General features: G+C 54.5%; 1 protein-coding gene across 4 annotated transcripts in view; it reads right to left on the bottom strand.

Moving 5' to 3' along the window:
• Positions 1–9,971: 9,971 nt before the first annotated feature.
• The window catches only part of GPR132 (G protein-coupled receptor 132), a 16,273-nt gene continuing 1,489 nt past the window's right edge, over positions 9,972–24,755 (bottom strand). Inside the window, exons 2-5 of one of the 4 annotated variants that reach the window (XM_011951381.1) lie at positions 17,948–18,037; positions 17,102–17,216; positions 15,340–16,101; positions 9,972–12,673 (exon numbers count right to left, since the gene is read on the bottom strand). In XM_011951381.1, the coding sequence (XP_011806771.1) occupies positions 11,565–12,673; positions 15,340–15,373 (1,143 nt within the window). In that variant the 5' untranslated portion in view covers positions 15,374–16,101; positions 17,102–17,216; positions 17,948–18,037 and the 3' untranslated portion in view covers positions 9,972–11,564. The remainder of the gene's footprint in view (positions 12,674–15,339; positions 16,102–17,101; positions 17,217–17,947; positions 18,038–24,755) is intronic. The other 3 variants (XM_011951380.1, XM_011951382.1, XM_011951383.1) reach the window with 3 other exon arrangements.

Raw genomic sequence — 24,755 nt, 5'->3', positions numbered from 1 at the left:
CAACCTCCACCTCCTGGGTTCAAGCAATTCTCCTGCCTCAGCTTCCGGAGTAGCTGGGACTACAGGTTCGCACCACCACGCCCGCCTATTTTGTATTTTTAGTAGAGACAGGGTTTCACCATGTTGGCCAGGCTGGTCTGGAACTCCTGACCTCAGGAATTCCCAACCACCCACCTCGGTCTCCTAAGGTGTTGGGATTACAGGCATGAGCCACCACCCCGGGCCAAAATTCTGCTAAATCTTAAACACTGACAGCAGTTAAAGCCTCATCCTCAGACCCAATAGAAGATGCCAATCAAAATAAACCACGTTCCTGAGACACAGGCCAGAAATCAAACCAAAACCAGTTAAAACGGTTCAGTTCCTCAAGGCCCAGGGACCATCACAGAAGAGGTGGGCATGTGAGATTGTAAGGGGTGATTTTGAGAGATAAGTTAACCATTAATGTTGAAGGAATGCTGATGCAAGACCAGCATATGGCCTCTGTGTCGGATTAACAAGGTTTTCTTGGAGTATTAACCCAGTCCTTAATAAAAGTTTATAAAAGGCGTATGGAAATTATATTTTATGGTCAAGATGATTAAAATTGTATAGATTGGGCTAGGTGCAGTGGCTCACGCCTGTAATCCCAGCACTTTGGGAGGGCCGAGATGGGTGGATCACTTGAGGTCAGGAGCTCAAGACCATCCTGGCCCAACATGGTGAAACCCCATCTCTACTAAAAATACAAAAAAATTAGCTGGGCATGGTGGCGTGCACCTGTAATCCCAGCTACTCAGTAGGCTGAGGCAGGACAATTCGCTTGAGCCTGGGAGGGAGAGGTTGCAGTGAGCCAAGATCCCACCACTGCACTTCAGCCTGGGTGACTGAGCGAGATTCCGTCTCAAAAAAAGAAAAGAAAAATTGTATAGATTGTCATGCACTTGGTTTCTCGCTCCGCCCACCCGGTCTCTTCCACATGTTCTTTCCTTCCCTTCGTTCCTGCTCTGAAGCTCTTTAATAAACATTGACCCCTGCTCTGAAACTTACCTCAGTTTCTCCTTCTGCTCATGCCTCTTGGTCAAATTCTTCTGAGGAGGCAAGAATTGAGGTTGCTGCAGACCTGTACTGATTTGCTGCCAGTAACTGAGACACCTTTTACCAGTAACATGTCAACGGAAAGAATGAAACTCTGTCAAATATTTGAAGAGATTTATTTTGAGCCAAATATGAGTGACCATGGCCATGACACAGCCCTCAGGAGACCCTTAGAATGTGTGCCCAGCGTGGCTGGGGTGCTGCTTGGTTTTACATTTTAGGGAGACACAGACATCAATCAAACACATTTAAAAAATACATAAGGACAGGCACGGTGGCTCACGCCTGTAATCCCAGCACTTTGCGAGGCCGAGGTGAGTAGATCACCTGAGGTCAGGAGTTCAAGACCAGCCTGGCCAACATGGTGAAACCCTGTCTCTACAAAAATACAAAAATTAGCTGGGCATGATGGTGGGTGCCTGTAGTCCCAGCTACTCAGGAGGCTGAGGCAGGAGAATCGCTTGAACCCAGGAGGCAGAGGTTGCGGTGAGCCAAGATTGTGCCACTGCACTCCAGCCTGAGCGACAGAGTGAGACTCTGTCTCAAAAAAAAAAAAAGAAAAAAGAAAAAGAAACACATTGGTTTGGTCCAAAAAGGGGGACAACTCGAAGCAGGGAGTGGGGAGCACCTTCCATGGGCAACAGACCACAAGGAATTTCCTTGTGGGCCATTTGTGCGGGAGGTACGTAGCTTTTTAATCTTTGTAGCTATCTTGTTTAGGAATAGGACTGGAGGGAGGGCTGCCTCCAGCAGTTCCCAGTTTGACTTTTCACTTTGGCTTAGTGATATTGGGGTCCCCATATTTTCCTTTCACACTAGCAAATACCCCAAAACCTTCCCACACCCCCGTGGCCACAGTTTCTTTGCTGTTCTTGGTCTCAAATTCCTGGGGTGCACTCTTTCTCCACCAGTGGCGTGATCATGGCTCACTGCAGCCTCAACCTCCTGGGCTCAATCCACCCTCCCACCTCAGCCTCCCGAGCAGCTGGGACAACAGGCGCACACCACCATGCCCAGTTAATTTTTGTGGTTTTGGTAGAAGCAGGATTTTCCTATGTTGCACAGGCTAGTCTTGAACTCCTGGGCTCAAGCGATCTTTTCACTGCCGCCTCCCAAACCTCCTCTCCTCTCGAAGCCACCGGGGGCCTTGGGCCAAACTTTGTGGGCCCTGCCCTGCCCAACCCTTGCACTTGCCCCTCCCACCAGCCCCTCCCTGTGAGCCTCTGCGCATCCCTCCTCTTCACCCCCTCCCAGTGTTGCAGGGCTCCAGAGCCCAGCCCTCACACCGCCCCTCTGTCACCGCCTACTCCCCAGGCGCCTCTCTAGTCCTGGATTAAACGCCATCCACCCTGCACCAAAGGAACCAGGAGGCCACTGCGTGTCAGCCTTGCCCTTATTTTAAGCACCCCGGTTTAGGGCGAATTCTAAGAACATGTGCCCTCCCAGACTCCCCTGCGCCAGGCCCTGGAACTGGTGACTATGCAGAGGTTCCACCCCCAAGATCGGGCCGGTATACATGGCAGAGTGGAACTTAAGACTAATTCCCGAGTGGGCCTGATCTAGTCCCGGGAGCCTTGAAAAGAGGACAGTTTTCTGTGGCTGGTGGCAGGAGGGGGAGTCAGGGAGGTCCAAGCGTGGGAGGGCTTCAAGGAGCCCATGCTGGTTTGAAGACGGGCAGGGGGCATGAGAAGGAATATGAGCACCCCCCAGAAGCAGGGAGCAGCCATCAGTAACACCACAGGGAGGCAGGGACCTCAGTCCCACACCCGGCTTCCCAGCGACGGGAGCGAGCTTGGAAAGGGGACCCTGAGCTCCAGGCTTCCCAGCGACAGGAGTGAGCTTGGAAAGGCGACCCTGAGCTCCAGGCTTCCCAGAGACGGGAGCGAGCTTGGAAAGGGGACCCTGAGCTCCAGACCAGAGCGTGGCCAGCTGCCGCCTGACTCCAGCCTAAGCAGAGACCTGCAGACTGCAAGCTAAAAAAGTGGGGACTGGGCCGGGCACGGTGGCTCACACCTGTAATCCCGGCACTTTGGGAGGCCAAGACCATCCTGGCTAACACGGTGAAACCCTGTCTCTACTAAAAATACAAAAAATTAGCCAGGCACAGTGGCGGGTTCCTGTAGTCCCAGCTACTCAGGAGGCTGGGGCAGGAGAATGGCGTGAACCCGGGAGGTGGAGGTTGCAGTGAGCCGAGATGCACCACTGCACTCCAGCCTGGACGACAGAGCGAGACTCCATCTCAAAAAAAAAAAAAAAAAAAAAGCAGGGGCTGTTTGAAACCACGACATTTGTGTTAACAGGAAAGGAAGACCACCAGCTACCCGAGGCTCCTCCGAAGCACTGGGTTCCTTCTGCAGCCTCGTTCACCTCCACCTCCCATCTGCCCGCCAGCATCCTCGGCTCCACCTTCACACAGATCGGGGTCTGCCCACCTGCAACCACCCTGCCGCTGCTGCCCGGTTCGGACGCTCACCTGGACCCTTGGGCCTCCTCCAGATGCTTGTAGCTGTTCCTGAGTATTCAGGCACTTCCATGCCAGCCAGGGGGCCCTTAAATGCAAGTTGGCTGCATTGGCCTCTGCTCAGGAGTCCCCGGCATCCCGCCTCAGGTGCTCAGAGGGCGCTCCATTGTCAATGCCTGGCTTCCTGGTCTCTTGCTCCCCGTGGATTCTCACCACTTCACGCCTGAAGCCCTCCCCGCCCTGGGCCTTTGCCCTGTGCCTGACCCAGGCCAGCTGCAAGGTTGCTCCCCACTTCCACTGGTCTGGGCTCAAAAGCGCCTGCTCAGAGAGGCCATCCGTGGCCCTGTCTGCAGCCACTCAGCCCTTCCCAGCATAGATGACCCTGGCACATTGTATATTGCTCTTGCTAATCTTCCTAAGAAAGCAGTGACCTGGATACGGTTATTGTCTCCACTTTCCAGATGAGGACAGCAAGGCACAGAGAGGTTGGGTCACTTGTCCAAGATCCCAGAGAGTAAAGGGCAGTGCTGGGGTCTCAGCTCAGGCCCTGGGGTCCCAGTGTCCACACGTCAATCCTCAGCATCACGCATGTGTCTCTCTCCAGGCAGAGGGCAAATTTGCTTGCTGTCCAAGATAATAAAGATAGCTTCTCCCTCTGGGCAGAAACTGGGCAGGTTTGCTAGCAGTCCTTTAAATGACTGGTGTTTCCTAACCCAGGGTTCCTTAGCTGTGTGTACAGCATCGACCGGAGCCACTCCTCCTTGTCCGTGGGGCTGGGGGGCTGGGGGCATATGAAGCTCGTGCTGCCTGCTGTGCTGTGAGGAACAAAGTCTTTGTCTCAGACCCAGGTGTCTCATGTCTTGCCCATGTTCACTGGCAGGCTCGCTGTTCAGCTGCAAACAGAGTGGACTCTCAGACCCTTCATGTCTTCCTTTTTCCTACTTCCTCCTTCCCTCCTCCTTGAGGTCCGGCTTTTAACCTGCCAAGGAAGCCAAGAAAGAGATGTTGGAGAGGGCTGGGGATTGCACAGTAAAAGTAAAAGCATCGGGGATGAAGAATTTGAGGACTCTTGTTTCAGAGAAGGGAGTTGCAAATTAGGAAAGTGGTTGGGTTGGACCAACTTCTGGCTGGGTGGATTGAAATTGGAGATATCAGTACAAATCCAGTTTCAATATGGATGACTAGAAATCCAGATGTATATCTACGTGTGTGTAGAGGCATACATATTTTCTACAGCTCTGGAAACAGTGCGCACCCCTAGTGCCCAGATCTTGGATTATTATTATTATTATTTTTTTTTTGAGATGAAGTTTCGCTCTTGTCGCCCAGACTGGAGTACAATGGCGCGATCTCGGCTCACTGTAACTTCTGACTCCTAGGTTCAAGCAATTCTCCTGCCTCAGTCTCCTGAGTAGCTGGGACTACAGGCACATGCAACCACACCCAGCTAATTTTTGTATTTTTAGTAGAGACGGGGTTTCACCCTGTTGACCGGGCTGGTCTTGAACTCCTGACCTCATGATCCACCCACCTCGGCCTCCCAAAGTGCTGGGATTACAGGCACGAGCAACCGTGCCCTGCCTTCTCTACCATTTTGTGACACAGAATGAAAGTCCTCACCAGGGCCATGCCCTTGAACTTCTCCGCCTGCAAAACTGTGAGCTAAGTAAACCTCTTTTTTTTCTTATAAATTATGCAGTCTCAGGTAGTCTTTTATAGCAAGACAAAATGGACAGAGACCTGCACATACATACATGAGAGAGAAGGGTAAGCCTGACCTCATAGTGGAAACCTCAAATTCTCTCCCCAGAAACGGTGTAATAATTGCTTATTCATTAATGAATGCAAAATGCTTACTAATTAACTTTTCAGTGGGAAATGGTGGCAGACACCATCTTACCCAGGTGATGAGGGTTATCATCACCAGTGATGGCCAGTTTGGCCCCGGCCTTCGGTAGAATGCTGTAAGAGGAAAGTCTCACTTCTTTTTTTTTTTTTTGAGACGGAGTCTTGCTCTGTCGCCCAAGCTGGAGTGCAGTGGCCGGATCTCGGCTCACTGCAAACTCCGCCTCCCGGGTTTATGCCATTCTCCTGCCTCAGCCTCCCGAGTAGCTGGGACTACAGGCGCCCGCCACCTCGCCCGGCTAGTTTTTTGTATTTTTTTTAGTAGAGACGGGGTTTCACTGTGTTCACCAGGATGGTCTCGATCCCCTGACCTCATGATCCGCCCGTCTTGGCCTCCCAAAGTGCTGGGATTACAGGCTTGAGCCACCGCGCCCAGCCAAAAGTCTCACTTCTGAGGGGTTCCTCCTGGAAATGAAGAAGCCACAGGAAACAGACACGGCTAGAGAGAGGGCCGTCCCACAAAGACCCATGAGCTCCAAAAGACTCACTGAGGCAGCGGGGAAATTGGCCGGGGCTCTGCGGAGTCGATGGAGACATTGGATCAGTGGTGGCTCCTGATTTTTCAAGGTTCACTGCAATTACCTGGGAGAGAGTTCGTTTATTTCCAAAATACTCTCTGAGCTGTTCAGGGGAGCAAGCCTGGAGTCTGCAGCTTATTCTCAAATGGCACAGAAACAGGAGCGAGAGAAGGAATAGCCAGGCAATGTTCACAGCTGGAGAATCTGTAGGACAGGAATATCCAGGTGTCTTTGCACGGTGTTTGCCACTTCTGTAAATTGGGATTTTTTTTTTTTTTTTTTTGAGACGGAGTCTCACTGCAACTTCCGACTTCCTGGTTCAAGCGACTCCCCGCCTCAGCCTCCCGAGTAGCTGGGATTTTTTAGTATTTTTAGTAGAGATGGGGTTTCACCATGTTGGCCAGGCTGGTCTCGATCTCCTGACTTCGTGATCCGCCCACCTCGGTCTCCCAAAGTGCAAGAATTACAGGCGTGAGCCACCGCGCCCGGCCCCCAAATTGGGAATTATTTCAAAATAAAAAGTTGGATAAATGCATGCACACAAGGCAGTATCACGTCTTTTCCGCGAGTGCCTGTACAGGCAGGTAAGGATTTAGGAAAGGTCTGGAAGAATGTGCAAAACGTTCCGCCTGTGAAGGGTCCGCGGTGGCGGGGGCACTACTCCGGCTCCGCGCCCGCCCGCCGGAGCGCTCGGATGGGGCCGCCTCTGCACTGCGTGACCACAGGCGCGGCCCGGCTGCCCGCCGGCGCTCTTTGCAGCTGCTGCCCCCTGGCGGCCGCGGGCGGCTACTCGCTGGAAAGCGAAACCCGCCCGCTCCATTCAAGCCCCGCTGCCTGGCGCCCTCTAGGGCCGCTCTTGGGAACAGGCGGACCTTTCGTCAAAGACCGTCTTTCCCGGCAGGATCCCCCGCTGGGGCAAACCAAGGAGGAAGTTAGGAAGTTAAGTGAAGGTCTAACTCTGGTTTTGTGCCAGGCTCATCTTAGGTGTGGGACGTGTATTATCTGAATTAATACCCCACCAGGCCTGTGGGACAGTCACTGTCACCATTCCCAAATTACGGATGAAGAAAAGAGGCACCAAGTGGTGGAATCACCTGTCCATAGTGTGCTGTCCCTCAGGAGGGTGGCTGCCACACGAGACCATTCAGTGTGCTCTCATTCACACGTTCATTACTCAAGAGCACTGCTAGGACTGGGGGCTGGCTCACTTCTGCGATCCCAGCACCATGGGAGGCCAAGGTGGGCGGATTGCTTGAGGCCAGGAGTTCAAGACCAATCTGGGCAACATAGTGAGACCCTGTCCCTACAGAAAATTTAAAAATTAGCTGGGCAGCTGGGCATGCTGCCCAGCAAGGGGTAGATGGTGACGGTGAGAGAGAGAGAGAGAGAGATCACATGCCTGTGATCCCAGCTACTCAGGAGGCTGAGGTGGAAGGATCGCTTGAACCCAGGAGGCAGAGGCTGCAGTGAGGTGAGCTTGCACCACTGCACTCAATTCCAGCCTGGGTGACAGAGCAAGACTCTGTCTCAAAAAAAAAAAAAAAAAAAAAAAAGGATGAGTGTGGTGGCTTATGCCTGTAATCTCTCCCAGCACTTTGGGGGGCTGAGGCAGGCAGATTGCTTGAGTCCAGAAGTTCAAGACCAGCCTGGGCAGTGTGGTAAAACCCTGTCTCTACAAAAAAAAAAAAAAAAAAAAAAAAAAAAAACCAGCTGAGTGTGGTGGTGCACACCTGTGGTCCCAGCTATTCAGGGGACCAGGAGGTGGAGGCTGCCGTGAGCTATCATGCCACGACACTTCAGCCTGGGTGACAGAGCAAGACTCTGTCTCAAAAGAAAAAAGAATCCCCCATATGTGGTCCCCCCTCGTGCTGTCCCTTCCAGGCATGTCCCTCCCTCAGGCCAGGCAGCTGCAGGGCCACCAGGATGTGGTCTCCTCGGGCTGTGCTCCCCTGCACCAACTCCAGGCAATAGAATCTCAGAATTCCCAACAAAACTCTCCCTGCCTCCCTGGCCTATGCGGCCTCTCCCTTGGCTGTCACTGCAAGGGGTCCACAGCCCCTGCCCGGCCAGGCGGAGTGGGGATGGTCGCAGGGGAGCGGGCGTGGACGGGACACAGTGCCTTCTGGAGAGCCTGAGGTGCTGCTTCTGAGCCACTCCTTCCGCTGGTGTGCAGGTGTCTTTGTAACAGGAGGACCCGGGAGAACAGTTCCATAGGTCGGGGGGCCTCTCTCCAGCTAGCGAGGAGGTATGTGGTCCTCTCTCCCTGTCACTGTTACTCAGGTAACGACAGGGCAGTGAGCAGAGCAGCGCTGCCCCTCCGGGACGCTGTCTGAAGAGGCAACTGTGGCTCGAGCTTGCAGGGCAGGGCATGGTGCTGGAGGCAGGGGTGGCCCTCGGGGCTCCCCCTCCTCATTCCCGCCTCCCTGCATGGGTCACAGTGGCCTTTACTGTGGCCTCCTCACTACCTGGGGTGCCCCAGGAGCACCTTGTGGGGGGTGCCTGAGTGAGGGCAAGCGGGTTGAAGGAAGGGGTAGATGGTGAGAGAGAGAGTGAGTGAGTGCAGACTCCACACAGGGTGGCTCCTAGCGCTGGCGACCTCAGAAGCTCCCACCAGCAGGACAAGCCGGATGACAGGGCCAGGGCCTGTGGTCAGCGGTCAGTGGTTGATGACAAAGCCATGCTGTGACCCTCTCTCACTGCCAGAGCAGATGAGGGGCAGAGAGCAGACATAGGGCAGTGAGCAGACAGTGGGTGGTGAGCAGCAAGGCAGGCCCGTAACCTCCACCTCCCCAGCTGCACCTGTCCTGCAGGGACTCAGCCTGCTGCCCTCCGCCCGCAGCCCTCAAGGGTCTCAGCATTAAGGGCTGGGCTGAGCCTCCCTTCCTGGGTGCCTGGTCCCATCTGGGCCTCACCCTGGGCAAGGTCGCCATAGCTGCCCCTCCCGTCAGGTAAGCCCCACTCCCCGGGTTTCACTCCAAGTGGCTTGTCTTTGTACAGAGTTTCTCCACCTGACCATGACTGTCGTGGGTCCCGCAGGCCCGGGGTCCATTTTTAAATTTCGTCACAGACATTGCTCCCAGGAGCCCTCTGAAACCCCCACGGAGGTGTCCCCCCCAGGTCCCATCGGGCCTTTGTCTCCTGGCCTCCCCGTGTGGCAGTGGCGCAGTCCTAGCTCACCGCAGCCTCCACCTCCCAGGCTCAAACGATCCTCCCACCTCAGCCTCCTGAACAGCTGGGGCTGCAGGTACCACCTCACCTGGCTATGCCTGGTGACTTTCCTGCCACTGTGACAGCAGCCAGTTCAGGCAGTCCCTCACCTGAGCCAGGTACTCTGGGTATCTCAGCCCAGCCCTGCCATCCCTACCAGTGGGTGAGACGGTGCCCGATCCCCAAGGCTGGGATCTGGCATGGGAGTGAGGCTCTTATTTGTTGCTCTGTGGCAGCAAAAGATGAAAAAGTGGACTCTGGCCTTCAGAGCTATGAGAGAACCATTTTTGTTTTGTTTTGTTTTTTGAGAAGCAATTTTGCTCTTGTTACCCAGGCTGGAGTGCAATGGCACAATCGCAGCTCACTGCAACCTCTGCCTCCTGGGTTCAAGCGATTCTCCTGTCTCAGCCTCCGGAGTAGCTGGGATTACAGGTGTGTGCCACCACACCGAGATAATTTTTTTTTTCGTATTTTTGGTAGAGACAGGGTTTCATCATGTTGGCCAGGCTAGTCTCAGACTCCTGACCTCAGGTGATCTGCCCACCTCGGCCTCCCAAAGTGCTGGGATTATAGGTGTGAGCCACGGTGCCCAGCCTGGTTTGTTGTTTTAAGCCACCAACTTGTGGGAACTGGTTACAGCAACCACCGGAAAGCCCCTGCTGGACATCGTTATGATCCCTCTCGCCCCAGCCCTGAATATTCCAGACTGAACCTCAGCCCCAACTTTTCAAGTCCCTGGTCACGGCTGTCTTGTGGGAGCCTGGGGGCACACTCCTCTCACAGCAGGAGAAATGTTAACTGTAAAGGTTAAAATGCATTATTTCTTTTATTTTTATTTTTTTATATACCAAAAAAAGAGACAAGGTTTTCCCATGTTGCCCAGGCTGGTCTCAAACTCCTGGCCTCAAGTGATCCTCCCGTCTCGGCCTTCCAAAGTGCAGGATGACAGGCGTGAGCACTGCGCCCTGCCTTGTGCTTTTATTTCTAAACACATTTTCCTAATGTATTTTTCTGATGACTCTCAAGGGGAAGACGGCTGTTTTGACTGGGTGTGGTGGTGCATGCCTGTCAAAGTCCCAGTTACTCAGGAGGCTGAGGGGGGAGGATTGCTTGAGCCCAGGAGTTTGAGGCTGCAGTGAGCTATGACAGTGCCACTGTTCTCCAGCCCAGGCAACAGAGCAAAGTCCTGTCTCTAAAAAAATAAATATTAAAAAACCAAAAAAACCAAAACAAGGAAGAGCAACTGCATAGCTGCCTGACAAAACGAGAGTGTGGCTCAGCCCCACCACCCTGCACGGCCTCCCTGGAAGCCCCTGCGCTATGCTGGGCACTGGGCTCCCCGTCCAGGTGCTGCCTCTGCCTGGCTCTGTGCTCTGAGTGCATGCGATGTGCCCGAGGTGTCAGGGCAAGGAGGAGGATTGATCTCGATGGTGACCCAGTGAGGTAGGTGTCATTGGCCCCATTTTACAGATGGGGAAACCAGGGCATCAGTGTGACCCGGCCTAGGCAAGGCCTTCGGGGCAGACCCAGATCTGACTCAGCCCAAGGGTGCAGGGAGCTGGCTTTCTCCACCAGACAAGCAGGCCAGCTGCTGCACTCTCGCCTCGGTAATGTGCTGGAGGTGGGGGCCCCACCCTGTGCGGACCCCTCACCAACTTCTCCCCAAGGAGGCAGCTGGGGACTCCCGGCACCCCTTGCCTCTGACATGGCTGTGTCATGCCTGTCCTGTCAACTGTCGTTCTGGGCGTGGACATTTGGGGCTCCCGCTTGAGGATGTCTGGGCTGCCCCTCTGGGAGCCGGAGCAGCTGGCCACCCTGCCCCACATCTGCCTATAGGCCCTCCAGCTCAGCACAGACCCAACCCCAGATGAGGACTCCTGCCCCCTTGGAGGTGGTAGGCTGCCCTATGCCCTACTGGGCGCTGCCACGGTGCTGGGTGACCCCCGGCATGGTGCCCACTGACGTTCTGAGGCAGGACCCCAGAGGGCCCACAATGTGCCGCTGCATCCGAGCAATGCTTGCAGAAATGCCCTGCAAATAAAGTCATCACCACTGATGCGAACAGGGCAGCCACCAGGTACCTCTGCCAGCAGCCCTGTTCCCTGCCTACAGCCAAGGGAGCCAGCCAGGAGGGTTGCTGATGAAGAGACCCCACTGCCTGCCACACGCAATCTGGGTTCCCGGCAGCCTGGAGGTATCGCTCCTCCCCTTGGCATGCAGCCACCTTCCATGTGGGAAAGCCTGGGGCCAGAGGTCATGGAGGGAGTGGCTTCAGGAACAAGAGATTGGTAGTTTGTCTTCCAGAGGGGACATGGGCACTGTGAGCTTAGTGGACAGGAGCCACATTGCTGGCCCAGGACCCCCAACCTGCCATCCCCCGCTGCCACACAGTGGGCTCAGCAGGACTCCTCAATCAGCTGCTTTGTGGGGCTTGGTGACCCTGGTGGGTGCACAGGCCTGGAGAAGGTATAGTTGTCTGCAAGGGCCATGGGCAACTGCAGCTCCTCGATGTCCCTGGTGTGGGTGAGCCTGGTGATGTCTGTCCTTACGGACCAGTGTTTCCACCCCTTATGGATTCTGGACACTTCTTGGCGGGAATGGTCCGTGGCCAGCACGTAGATAATGGGGTCAGCCACGCTGTTCACCGTGGACAGGCACAGAAACACCACAGAGGCTGTGTACAGCCTTTCCTCCAAGCCGCACACAGCGTTCCTGTCTCCTCTGTAGTAGGAAAAGGCAGCGGCTTTGACGAGGAGAACCAGGTGGTATGGGGCGAAGCAGACCAGGAAGATGACAACCACCGCGATGGCCGAGTGCTTCACTTTGGCCTTCTGGGCGGCGCTTAAGCCCATGCTCTGCTTGATGCTCCTGAAAATCCGGTGGTTGGTGAAGGCGATGATGGAAAGAGGGATGGCAAAGCCAACGGTGAACCTGGCGTAGTAGTACCCGGCAATCGTGCTGTCCATCTGCAGCATGTCGAAGCAGGTTTCCTTGTCTTCCATCTCGAACACTGGGTAGTGAACGATCCCGACGAGGATAAAGATGCAGGCGGAGATGAGGATGGCGGTCCTCTGGCGGCGGTGGCCCCGACTCTCCAGCGCATACACCACGGCCACGAAGCGGTCGCAGGAGATGCAGCACAGGAAGAGGATGCTGACATAGATGTTGCAGAAGAAGATGTAGGCGGTCACCTTGCAGGCCAGCAGGCCCAGGGTCCAGCGGTGCTGGTTGCGGATATAGATGACCCAGAGCGGCAGCGTGCTGGTGTAGAGCAGCTCGCAGAGCGCCAGGCAGAGCAGGTAGACGGCCAGCACGTTGCCCTGCAGCACCTGCAGCAGCGCCAGCCACGCAGTCAGGCAGTTTGCCGGCACCCCCAGCGTGCACACTGCGCTGTACACCACGACCAGGACTATCCTGCTCTCCTCGAAGGACACGTTGTTGCAGGTCTTGGCGGGGAGGCCCAGGGAGGCCCACGGGGTAGTGGTGGTCACTGGGGTGGCGTTTCCTGTAGGATGGAGACAAGAGTGAGAACGGGAGTCCCTGGAAACCACCTGGGAGAGACTCTACTGTGGGAAGGAAGGATAGAAGCTTCATGGTTGCTCAGATTAGACCCACGCAAGTGTTTAAAACATTTCCAGATGGATTTTTTTTTTTTTTTTTTTTTGAGACGGAGTCTCGCTCTGTGGCCCAGGCTGGAGTGCAGTGGCTGGATCTCAGCTCACTGCAACCTCCACCTCCCGGGTTCAAGGGATTCTCTTGCCTCAGCCTCCTGAGTAGCTGGGATTGCAGGCATGCACCACCAAGGCCAGCTAATTTTGTATTTTTAGTAGAGATGGGGTTTCTTTTTTTTTTTTTTTTTTTGAGACGGAGTCTTGCTCTGTCGCCCAGGCTGGAGTGCAGTGGCTGGATCACAGCTCACTGCAAGCTCCGCCCCCCCGGGTTCACGCCATTCTCCTGCCTCAGCCTCCCGAGTAGCTTGGACTACAGGCGCTCGCCACCTCGCCCGGCTAGTTTTTTTGTATTTTTTAGTGGAAACGGGGTTTCACCGTGTTAGCCAGGATGGTCTCGATCTCCTGACCTCGTGATCCGCCCGTCTCGGCCTCCCAAAGTGCTGGGATTACAGGCTTGAGCCACCGCGCCCGGCTGAGATGGGGTTTCTCCATGTTGGTCAGGCTGGTCTTGAACTCCTGACCTCAGGTTATCTGCCCTCCTTGGCCTCCCAACGTGCTGGGATTACAGGCGTGAGCCACTGCGCTCGGCTAATCTGTAGTCTTACCACATCTCTGGCTGTGTGGACTATCAATTACTAAAAAAGACAATTAAAAGCTCCTGCGGGGGTGGTGGATTTGTCCACTTCTCCTTGTATTCTTTCAATGCTTGCTTTATGTATTTGAAGCTATTGTTAATTGGGGGATAGGAGTCACAGATGGTTCTGTCTTCTTGGTGGATTGATCTTCTTATTACTATGTCATGTGATACTCCTCATTCTCGGTGGCAGGCAGAATAAAGACCCCACCCAAAAGAAGTCTGAATCCTCATCCTTGGGACATGTAGATATGGTAGCTTACATGGCAAAGGGGAACTAAGGTTGCAAGTTGAATGAAGATTGCTAACTAGCTGACAGTAAAATAAAGAGATTATTCTGGACTATCTGGTGGGCCCAATGGAATCAAAAAAGTCCTTAAATGTGGGAGAGGGCAAAAGAAAAGGAGATCAAAGTGATCTCAGCAACCTGCCTCGAACACAACTCCCCGAGGTCAGAAACTCTTCCTCTCCAGCCAGGGGTTGCTAGAGGTCACGCAGGGTGTGCAGCGGCACGACTCCCCAGAGCTCTGCCAGCACTGTCGGCTCCAGCGTCCTGGCTGCCCACTCCGGCTGAGTTCATGCTTCTGGGCCTTCTGTGGCTACAGATCATGGAACTTCCAGATCAGCAGGAAGCCGCGGACAGACCTGGCCTCAGCACCCGAAGGATGGACAGAGCGTTGCCACGCTTCTCGGGTTGCCGCAGCCCCAGGCGGGGCAAACCTCAGCTGTGCCCTGGCGCGAGGTCGGGGGTCCCTGGGTACCGTCCAGCTCCCTGGCCTCAGGAACCTTCCACATGCGGATGTTGTAGTTTCCTTGACCTCCCTCCTGTACTTGAGGGCCTGTTGACCTCCAGCACCATGGGGCAAGTCACCCCGAACAGGGTCGGCCCTGAGGCCCCGTTGTGTTGCTTTTTTTTTTTTTTTTTTTGAGATGGAGTCTCTCACCGTTGATGCCCAGGCTGGAGTACAGTGGCGCAATCTCTGCTACTGCAACCTCTGCCTCCCAAGTTCAAGTGATTCTCCTGCCTCAGCCTCCCGAATAGCTGGGACTACAAGCATTCGCCACCACGCCTGTCTAATTTTTGCATTTTTGGTAAAGACAAGGTTTCACCAGGTTGGCCAGGTTGGTCTCAAACTCCTGACCTCAGGTGATCTGCCCACCTTGGCCTCCCAAAGTACTGGGATTACAGGTGTGAGCCACCGCACCAGGCCACTTGTTTTTGTGCATTTAAAAAATTCAGCTGGGTGTGGTGGCTCACGCCTGTAATTCCAGCACTTTGGGACGCCAAGGTGGGCAGATCACCCGAGGTCAGGAGTTCGAGACCAGCCTGACCAACCTGGTGAAACCTTGTCTCTACTAAAAATACAAAAGTTAGCCAGGCATGGTGGCAGTTGTCTGTAGTCCCAGTTACTCGGGAGGCTGAGGCAGGAGAATGGCATGAACCTGGGAGGTAGAGATGGTGCCACTGCACTCCAGCCTGGGCGACAGAGCAAGACTCCATCTCAAAAAAAAAAAAAAAAAAATTTGGCCTCATGGGCTGTTCATGCCTTTAATGCCAATGCTTTGGAAGGACAAGGCAGGTGGATCACCAGCAGTCTGGAGTTCCAAACCAGCCTGACCAACATGGTGAAATCCCGTCTCTACTAAAAATACAAAGATTAGCCAGGCATCGAGGCAGACACCTGTAATCCCAGCTACTTGGAAGGCTGATGCAGGAGAATCCCTTGAACCTGGGAGGCAGAAGCTGCAGTGAGCCGAGATTGTGCCACTGCACTCCAGCCTGGGTGACAGAGTGAGACTCAATCTCAAGGGAAAAAAAAATTGAAAAAGTGGAAAATTGTGGCAAAATACACACAAGGAATTTACCATTGTAACCGTTTTTCAGCAGCACTGGGCACATTCACATTCTTCTGCCACCATCGCCAACATCCGTCGGCAGAACCTTCTCCTCTTCCCAGAGACTCTGTCCCAGGAAGCACTCACTCCGCATTTGCTCCCAGCCCCCAGGCCTCCATTCCACTTTGTCTCTGTGCGCTGGGCTCCCCTGTCACCTCCCCGCCTGGGTGGGCATCTGTGCGTGTCCTCAGCGTGTGTCGTTCCGTCTCCACTCGCCACGATGTCCTCAAGCTCCCTCCTGTGGCGGCGTGTGCCAGGATTTCCCTTCCTTGCAAAGGCAGGATGGTGTTCCATTGTATTCAGTGTGTCCTCCAGGGTCTCACCAAAAAAAAAAAAAAAATTATATATATATATATATTCCATTGTGCCCTTCCACTGTTCACAGTCCTCCAATGTGGCGTGTGCTGTGTTCTTCTCATCCACGACTCCACTGACAGACGCTCGGCTGCCTCTGAGCCTTAGCTGAGCTGCTGAGAATAACGGTGTTAAGAACACGAGGAGGTCTGTTCACGTCCCTGCTTTCCGTTCTCCTGGGTCAGACCCACAGTTGGCATTGCTGGATCTCATGGCAGTTCCGTCTCATCTTCTGGGGTGTCTCCGCGCTGTTCTCCACAGTGGCCACGCCAGCCCACCTTCGCCGGCAGTGTGCAGGGCTCCGGTCTCCCCACAGCCTCGCTGCGCTTGTTGGGTTTCTCTGGGTGTGAGTGTCGTGCCCCTTGCTCACCTTCCTCCCTGGGCAGAGGGAGAGAGTGGGTATGACTGGGCTGTCTGATACCCAATTGTCACCACTTCGCCCAAGACACAGGGCTGTGGCGGGCGGTGGGGAGCAGTGAAGACAGTTCTCAGGTGGGAGGCCCAACACCTGTGTTTGCACTCACTGTTCTTCACCCAGAGGGCTCTTTTCCCATCAAACCAGCGCCCCAGCCTTGCTGTGCGAGTCCTGAGCTCAGAGGCAGTTTCCGGCCCCCGACACAGCCCGTCTCTTTCATGACAATCACACGCCCTGGGAGGCAGAGCCAGAATCCAAAACACAAGGGGAGACGCAGGCAAGACCCCGGTGGCCAGAGGGGCGGCTCCAGCTTCAGCCTGCACAGAGCCGCTCTGGTCTGGCCCCTGCCCGCCTTCCGAAGGCTCCCCCGCCCACACACTGTCTCGCCCATGTGGTCTCAGGCAGGGCCTCAGTGTCCCTCAGTCCCACACCCCCTGCTCCAGGTCTCACGCAGCCTTGGGACCTTCACCTCTGGAAACCAGGTCCGTGGTGTCTGTGGCTCTGTACCCATCTGGTGAGGAGGATGTCCCTCACTCCCCCGCCTCCTGCCACAGGTGACCTCCTGGGAAGACAGCCTTCCTGGCAGGTCAGAAGTAGGGGCAACAGCACCAGGAGACGCATGAATCGGGGGGAGCTGGTGGTCAGCTCCTCATGGCCTGGACCATGCAGGGCTCCCCTGGGACCTGTGGGACAGCCCCCTGACTCAGTACTGCGTCGCCCTCGCCGGAGCCACCAACTACGCCCTCATTCCCATTCCTGGCTTCCCAGAACTTCACAGAAGAATTACGAAATCAGCCCTTCATTTCTCCATGTAGCACCTCTAGATTTATTATTGTTGAGCTAATTGTTATCTCGATAATCTATTTTTTGTGTTAATTTTTGAATTATGAGACAACATGCTTCATAGAAAAATTCTCTTACATGTTCCTCTTACATGTTCAAAGCTGGAGGAGGCTCTCTCACCTGGCATATTTTGCAGGTTCCAATCTCAGTGTGGCTCTAAGATAAGCTTTCTAAGTACATGTCATGCGTCTTGTCGGTCCTATCAAGATCGTTCACTCTGAGAGTTTAAAATGACCTGGAGAAAGAGTAGGTTGAAATTGCTTTAGGGAAATCAGATTAAATGACAAGTTAACCCATTGACAAAATGGCTAGTGAGTATTTACTAATTTACTAAGTGCCCCGTTGATTTGTATGTGTTTACTTTTTTATTATTTATTAATTTATTAATTAATTTATTATTTATACTTTAAGTTCTAGGGAACATGTGCACAGCGTGCAGGTGTTTTTTAAGTGTTAAGGATCTGCCGTTGCATCCCACAGGATAAATACAAGCCAGGTTCCACGCCAACAGGCATCAAAACACCACATCAGGCACTGCGACTACGTACGATTCTTTTTTTTTTTTTTTTTTGAGATGGAGTCTTGCTCTGTCATGCAGGCTGGAGTGCAGTGGCACAATCTCGGCTCACTGCAACCTCTGCCTCCCGGGTTCAAACTATTCTCCTGCTGCAGCCTCCTGAGTAGCTGGGACTACAGTCGCCCGCCACCATACCCAGCTAATTTTTGTATTTTTGTTGAGACAGAGTCACACTCTGTGGCTCAGGCTGGGGTGCAATGGCATGATCTCAGCTCACTGCAACCTGTCTCCTGGGTTCAAGCGATTCTCCTGTCTCAGCCTCCCAAGTAGCTGGGACTACATGCACGCGCCATCACGCCCAGCTAGGTTTTGTATTTTTAGTAGAGCCGAGGGTCTCACCCTGTTGGGCAGGCTGGTCTCCAACTCCTGACCTCAAATGATCTACCCACCTCGGCCTCCCAAAGTGCTGGGATTACAGGTGTGAGCCACCGCACCTGGCCTATGTACTGTTGTTGCTTGTCAATTATACCTTTATAAAGCTGGGAGAGAAAAGAAAGTTGATGAGCTTTCACAGAAGACATAAAAATAGCCCCTAGAGACCCAGTGTGGTAACTCCTGCCTGTAAATCCCAGCACTCTGAGAGGCTGAGGTGGGAGGATTGCTGGAGTCCAGGAGTTCAAGACCAGCCTGGGCAATATAGTAACATCCCATACCTACAAAAATATCAGCAGGTATGATGGTGCACACGTGTAGTCCCAGCTACTCAGGAGGCTGAGGTGGGAGGATCACTTGAGCCCAGGAGGTAGGGGTGCCGTGAGCTGTGATTGCGTTGCTGCACTCTAGCCTGGGCTACAGAGAGAGACCCCGTCCCAAAAAGAAAAAAGCTCCTAAAATCTGAAAAATGTTCAACTCCACTTCTAATCAAAGAAATGCAAACATGAATATCTGAAAGATAGCCTTTTAAAATCTTTTTTTTTTTTTTGAGACAAAGTCCAGCTCTGTCGCCCAGGCTGGAGTGCAGGGGCCAGATCTCAGCTCACTGCAAGCTCCGCCTCCCGGGTTCACGCCATTCTCCTGCCTCAGCCTCCCGAGTAGCTGGGACTACAGGCGCCCGCCACCTCACCCGGCTAGTTTTTTGTACTTTTTAGTAGAGACGGGGTTTCACCGGGTTAGCCAGGATGGTCTCGATCTCCTGACCTTGTGATCCGCCCGCCTCGGCCTCCCAAAGTGCTGGGATTACAGGCTTAAGCCACCCTGCCCAGCCAATAAAAATGCCTTTTAAAATCTTTCTGGCCTATCATGTTGGCAAAAATAAAGAACTTTTAAACTCATAGTGTCTGAGAGTAGGCAGTGGCATCCTTACACGGGACTGATGGAAGTATGAATTGGCTTGCAGCAAAATTTTGCAACATGTTTCCAAAAATCTTAAACGTGCTTCACTTTTGACCTGGATAAACCGCTTCTAGGAATTTTTCCTGGCTATCTGAGGTGTGACGTGCACATGGCCTGGAAGCTGTGTCACCCACGGCATGAGGGGCCCGGAGGAGGGAGGCATGGCGGGTGGGCAGCAGATGGCTCAGGGCATGCAGGGGGATGGTGCAGGGCACCCAGGGGCCTGTCCCTCTGCTTCCTTCCCTAACCTGAGGTGCCTCTAAAACAGGCACCACCCTGACCAGCCAAAGAGGGTTTGCAGGGAGGAGAGTGCCCTGAACCCATTCTCAGATGGTGTTTATGCCTCTCCCAAAGCCCTGCAAAGCCTGAGGGTCTCACTCTGCTGTTTCCAGGCCCTGCAGTGCAGGGACGGAGGCTGAGCCTGGCAGTTGCCTCACTAACTCCAATTCTGCCTGCCTAGTACCAGGCCCGACCCCCACCCCATGCTGCCTGGTACTGCCCTCTGTCAGCCGAGACCCTCATGGGAAGCCAGCAGGTGCAGTCAGTCCCCTGGGACACACTCCCCTCAAAGGGCAGGGCCGGGCCCCAGCTATAGGCAGAGCCCCTACAGAGCAAGGCCCCTTTGGGCCTGAGGCTTGTATGTTGAGAGGCTGGCCAGAGGCGCTCCCTGGAGCCATTTGCTCTTCCCACCCGTCCCACGTGGCTCTTGCAAGAATTCTCTGGAAGCTGCTCGAAAGTGAGGCAGAAACCGGGCACACCCACACCAAGTTCTCTGGGCCAGCAGGTAGGGCTGCCTGTGTGTTGACATCCCCAGCTGCCCTTTCAAATATATTTCTGTTAAAGAAAAGTATCTCGGGCCCTTCAAGCTGGGAACTGCTCAGGGCCAATCTGCCTTCCGTTCTATTCAAAGTCATCCCTCTGCTCACTGAGACAGATGCATATTCTGATGGCCTCCTTTGGAAAGACTTATCAGAAACTGAAAATAATGCAACCATTTGTGTCCCACCTACCTGTGACCTACCCACAGGTAGATGAGAGACAGATAGTTGGGAAGCCCCCTCCTTGCCTCGAGTTGTCCCCACCTTTCTGGACGGAACCAATGTACGTCTCACATATATTGACTGATGTCTCTTGTCTCCCTAAAATGCATGAAACCAGGCTGTGCCCGACCACCCTGGGCATGTCATCAGGACTTCCTGAGGCTGTGTCACGGACGCGTGTCCTCAGCTTTAGCAAATAAAACTCCTAAAATGATTGAGACTTGTCTCGTCGTTTTTTAACAACTGGGAAAACAGGAAGCCACGATTACAGGAAGCTCGTTAACTTATGGAGAATTTTAAAGCAATACCTTGAAAACACATTAAAAAATGAGACACTGAGTCAAGAAAGAATCAAGAAAAGCCATCTCCAAAGTGACGCCCCCTTGGCGGTGGGTGGTGTGGGCTGGAGGTGTTCCTGGGCTACCCATTCTGCCCCTACCCTCCCAGTGGCTGGAATAAGTATGCACTCCTCCCTGCATCTCGGGCCAGCCCCCTGAGCGGAAATGGTGAGGCAGCGCGGAGGGTCTTCAGACTCTCCCTCGGGTGCCTGTGTGCTGGACGCTGCCCTCCCGGCTGCTGCTCTGCTAAGATCTGTGTGGCCCTGTCGTCTGGCTGCCGCACCCAGCTCCGAGGTCCAGCAAGAGATGCAGGGCTCTCTGGCCATGCCCAAAACAGAGGGGGTCAGTAGGTGAGGAAGCAGTGAGTGGAACCAGAAGGGCCAAGGAAGGCAGACCCCCGGCCAGGCAGGGGGGCCGAGTGGGCTGGGGACACGCCAGAGCCACCTGCGACCAGTCCAGTTCCCTCTGAGCCCCAGGGGTGTGGGGGCCCCACCAGCCTCTCACCGGGCCTGACTTCCCTCCTCAGCTGCCGAGCCCCGCTTCAGGGGCCCTAGAAGCCCGCATACTTTTGCTCGCTGGTGTCTACTCCGATTCTGCAGCCACCCCCTCCCCACCTTTCAAATTCTGAATAACACGAGACAGGGACCTCTCCTGTCAAATGAGCTGGAGTGAGCAACAGAGCTGCTGCCTGAGGCCCCTGGACCCCATCGGAATGACTGAGCCGCCCAGGAAGGGGCTCCGGGGAGTCTGCCTCCTTCACTGTAACTGGACCAAGGGTTCTGGAAACCTTCCCAAACCTGGGAGGATGAGCTCTTGCTGGTCTGGGGCTGTGCCACCCAGTCCCCCCGACGCCAGCCAGCAACCCTGGGGCAGAGGGCTGCAAGCCCTTCTGCAAAACCAAAGGAAGTGGCAGCTGAAGTGAAAATGCACACTCCCCTCCGGGCCCAGCCCCAGGCGGAGGCTTTCACAGAGAGGCCCTCTGGGCTCCAGGCCTGTATGTGGAGAGCAGAGACTAGCCAGGGGCAGGAGCCGGAGACACCTTCCCATCCAACTGGTCCCATGTGGCCCATGTGGCTCGAGCTGCTGATGTCCAGATCCCGCCACGTGCCTGACCTTTGGGCACCGACAGCCTGGCGAGGATGCCTGGAAAGAGTCTAACAACGCAGGCAGGGCTGCCAGAGAGCTGGGCCCACTGGGACGTCCCAACTCGCTCGCACCAAGGTCCAGCTCCTCACCATGCACGGCCAACCCGGCTTGGGCGTCAGGGGAGCCCTGCACCAGCCCGTCGTTTCTCAGAACACATTCAAGCTTCGTCTGGCATTCCCTGCCGGACAGGTCCACGGCCTCAGGCAGCCCGCCAGCCTCTTCTGAGGGCCTTCCTGGACCAGGGTCCGGGGTCCCGCCAGCACCTGCTCACCATCAGTTTGCCGCACCTGCTACTCCTGCCTCGGGGAGCCTTTGCCTCCCCTCGAGGTGACTGAGCTCAGGACAGGGGCTCAGGGCCCTCTCTCCGGCCAGCCCAGGGGCCCCACCCGCCAGCTGCAGTGTAGTGGTCTGTCCCGGCCCGGGGCCAGGGCTGTTTCCTCCACAGAAAGGGGCATGGGTTACAGCAGGCTGCCCACATTTCAGGCACTACTCTTCCTGGGGAGGGTGCACTGGGGCCCGGGTCCTCTCTCAGCTTCCCCTGGGGCTGGGTCTTCAAGTGGAAGGACAAGGCCAGGCAGAGGCTTCCTGTGTTGTTCCACTCAGGAAGCAGGCACCACCCTCCTGTGGTGAGGGGAACCCTGCCTGGGCTGTGCGTGGAGACCGCCCCTTCCTCTCATCGCCCCAGCTGTCTGGCCCACCGGTGGGGCTCCTCTCAGCTGTGGGATGGGTGGGAGCGACCAAGCCCTGTGGGAAAGGCGCCCAGTGCAGACTTTCACTCCTGAAATGGCAGCAAGGTGCCCCCAGCCCGCCGGAGGCTCGGGTAGGGGACAGCCCACCATGCTTATAGCACCAGCAATGCCAGCCTGGCCTGGTGGACTCTGGGGAACTCTGTTTTTGGTCTGCTCTGAGGGACTGTGACGGGCTGAAGCCCCCTTATCACCGTCCAACTCCACCTGGATTCAGAGCAGCATGGCCAGACATGATGGCCATGGTGAGGTCCCTCAGATGACTCCAGCCACAAGGCCACAGTGTGGGTGGGCCCAGGTCAGCCTGACACTCTGGTCCACCCACCCCTGAGCTCCAGCTGCATCTCCCACCCCTGCTGGCCCTGGGGCCCTGCCTCCACCTCCCCTCAGCAAATGACCAAGCCCCTCATCTCCCAGCCTCCATGCTGGGCAAATGTGTCCCTGTTCAGCTCCATCTTCAAGCCACACCTTGGCAGCCCACTGAGGCCAGCCCTCCACTGCTCTGTGGACTTCTCTCTCCAGTGTCCAACCTGCCTTTCTCCTGCTCCCAGTGTGCAGGCTCCGAGGCTGCTCTGCCTCGCACTTTCCGTGCTTCCTCCGTGAACCCATGTTCGTTCGTTCTTTCTTTCTTTTGCCTTTTCTTTTCTTTTCTTTTTTTTTGAGATGGAGTCTTGCTCTGCCATCCAGACTGGAGTAAAGTGGCATGATCTTGGCTCACTGAAGCCTCTACCTCCCAGGTTCAAGCAATTCTTCCGCCTCAGCCTCCCGAGTGGCTGGGACTACAGGCGCACCACCATGTTCAGCTAATTTTTTTTGTATTTTTAATAGAAATGGGGTTTCGCCATGTTGCCTAGGCAGGTCTCGAACTCCTGGGCTCAAATGATCCTCCTGCCTCAGCCTCCCAAAGTGCTGGGATTACAGGTGTGAGCCACCACGCCCAGCTTTTTTTTTCTTTAACTACTATTAAAATTGTTCTCTCTCTCTCTCCCTCACCTTCTCCCTCTCTCTCTCTCACTTTATTTATTTGTTTGTTTATTTATTTATTTATTTTGGAGAAAAGGTCTCACTACCTCATCCAGGCTGGAGTATAGTGGCAAAATCTCTGCTCAGCGAAACCTCCACCTCCTGGGCTCAAATCATCCTCCCTTCTGAGTAACTAGACTATAGGCACCTGCTACCACGCCCAGTTAATTTTTGTATTTTTATTCTTAGAGACCTGGTTTTGCTATGTTGCCCAGGCTGGTCTCGAACTCCTGGGCTCAAGAAATCCACCCACCTCAGCCTCCCAAAGTGCTGGGATTACAGGCGTGAGCCACCACACCCGGCCAATGAATCCATTTTCCAGATTAAAGAAGCGCCACATGCTGCTGGGATGGACATTCCAATAACAGGATCTAGCGTGACCTCACCCAGCCACTGTCCCTGGAGCTCTCTGGCCTGCAGTTGCTGTGCTCCTCCAGTCTTTTAAAATCTATTTTTTAACGTTTTTTCTTTTTTTCGAGGTGGAGTTTCGCTCTCGTTGCCCAGGCTGGAGTGCAATGGCGCGATCTCGGCTCACTGTAACCTCCACCTCCCGAGTTCAAGTGATTCTCCTGCCTCAGCCTCCCGAGTAGCTGGGATTACTACTACTCAGGTGCCCACCACCACGCCTGGCTAATTTTTTGTATTTTTAATAGAGACAGGGTTTCACCATATTGGTCAGGATGGTCTTGAACTCCTGACCTCAGCTGATCCGTCCCCCTCGGCCTCCCAAAGTGCTGGGATTACAGGCATGAGCCACCACACGCCCGGCCTATTTTGTAACTTTTTATTATGAAACTTTTCAGACAGACACAAAAGGACGGAGAAGGAGCCCTGACCCTGCCATGTGCAGGGAGCAGTTCCTCATTCCACCCTGTGTGCCAAAAACAGCTCCTCAGGCTGCTGAGGTCTGTCTTGTGGATTACCATTTCTTTCTTTCTTTCTTTTTTTTTTTTTCAGATGGAGTTTCGCTCTCGTTTCCCAGGCTGGAGTGCAATGGCACAATCTCGGCTCACCGCAACCTCCGCCTCCTGGGTTCAAGTGATTCTCCTGTCTCAGCCTCCCAAGTAGCTGGGATTACAGGCATGTGCCACCATGCCGGGCTAATTTTATATTTTTAGTAAAGACGGGGTTTCACCATATTGGTTAGGCTGGTCTTGAACTCCTGACCTCACGTGATCCACCCGCCTCAGCCTACCAAAGTGCTGGGATTACAGGCGTGAGCCACTGCACCCGGCTGGATTGCCTGTAATTTCTAAGCTGTTTCATGGTTGCTGGCCATTTCTAGCCATTTCCGTCTTTCACTGTGACCTCGTTTCTGCCGTCACATTTGAGACAAACCCTAGGGAGGGAAATGTTGAGTCACCGGCTCCACCACCCCCGTCCAAATCCCAGAGTCAAATTTCTTATTTTTCCCAATTTGACAGATTCTCTTTTTTTGAGACAGAGGTTTGCTCTTGCTGCCCAGGCTGGAGTACAATGGCCCAATCTTGGCTCACTGCAAGCTCCACCTCCCGGGTTCAAATTCTCCCGCCTCAGCCTCCCGAGTAGCTGGGATTACAGACGTGTCACCAC

The sequence above is a fragment of the Colobus angolensis genome, unplaced genomic scaffold, assembly GCF_000951035.1.
Source record: "Colobus angolensis palliatus isolate OR3802 unplaced genomic scaffold, Cang.pa_1.0 Scaffold32, whole genome shotgun sequence".
Classification (NCBI taxonomy): domain Eukaryota; kingdom Metazoa; phylum Chordata; class Mammalia; order Primates; family Cercopithecidae; genus Colobus; species Colobus angolensis.
Note: the sequence above shows the minus strand (reverse complement) of the source record. Positions and strands in the feature narration are given on the sequence as shown.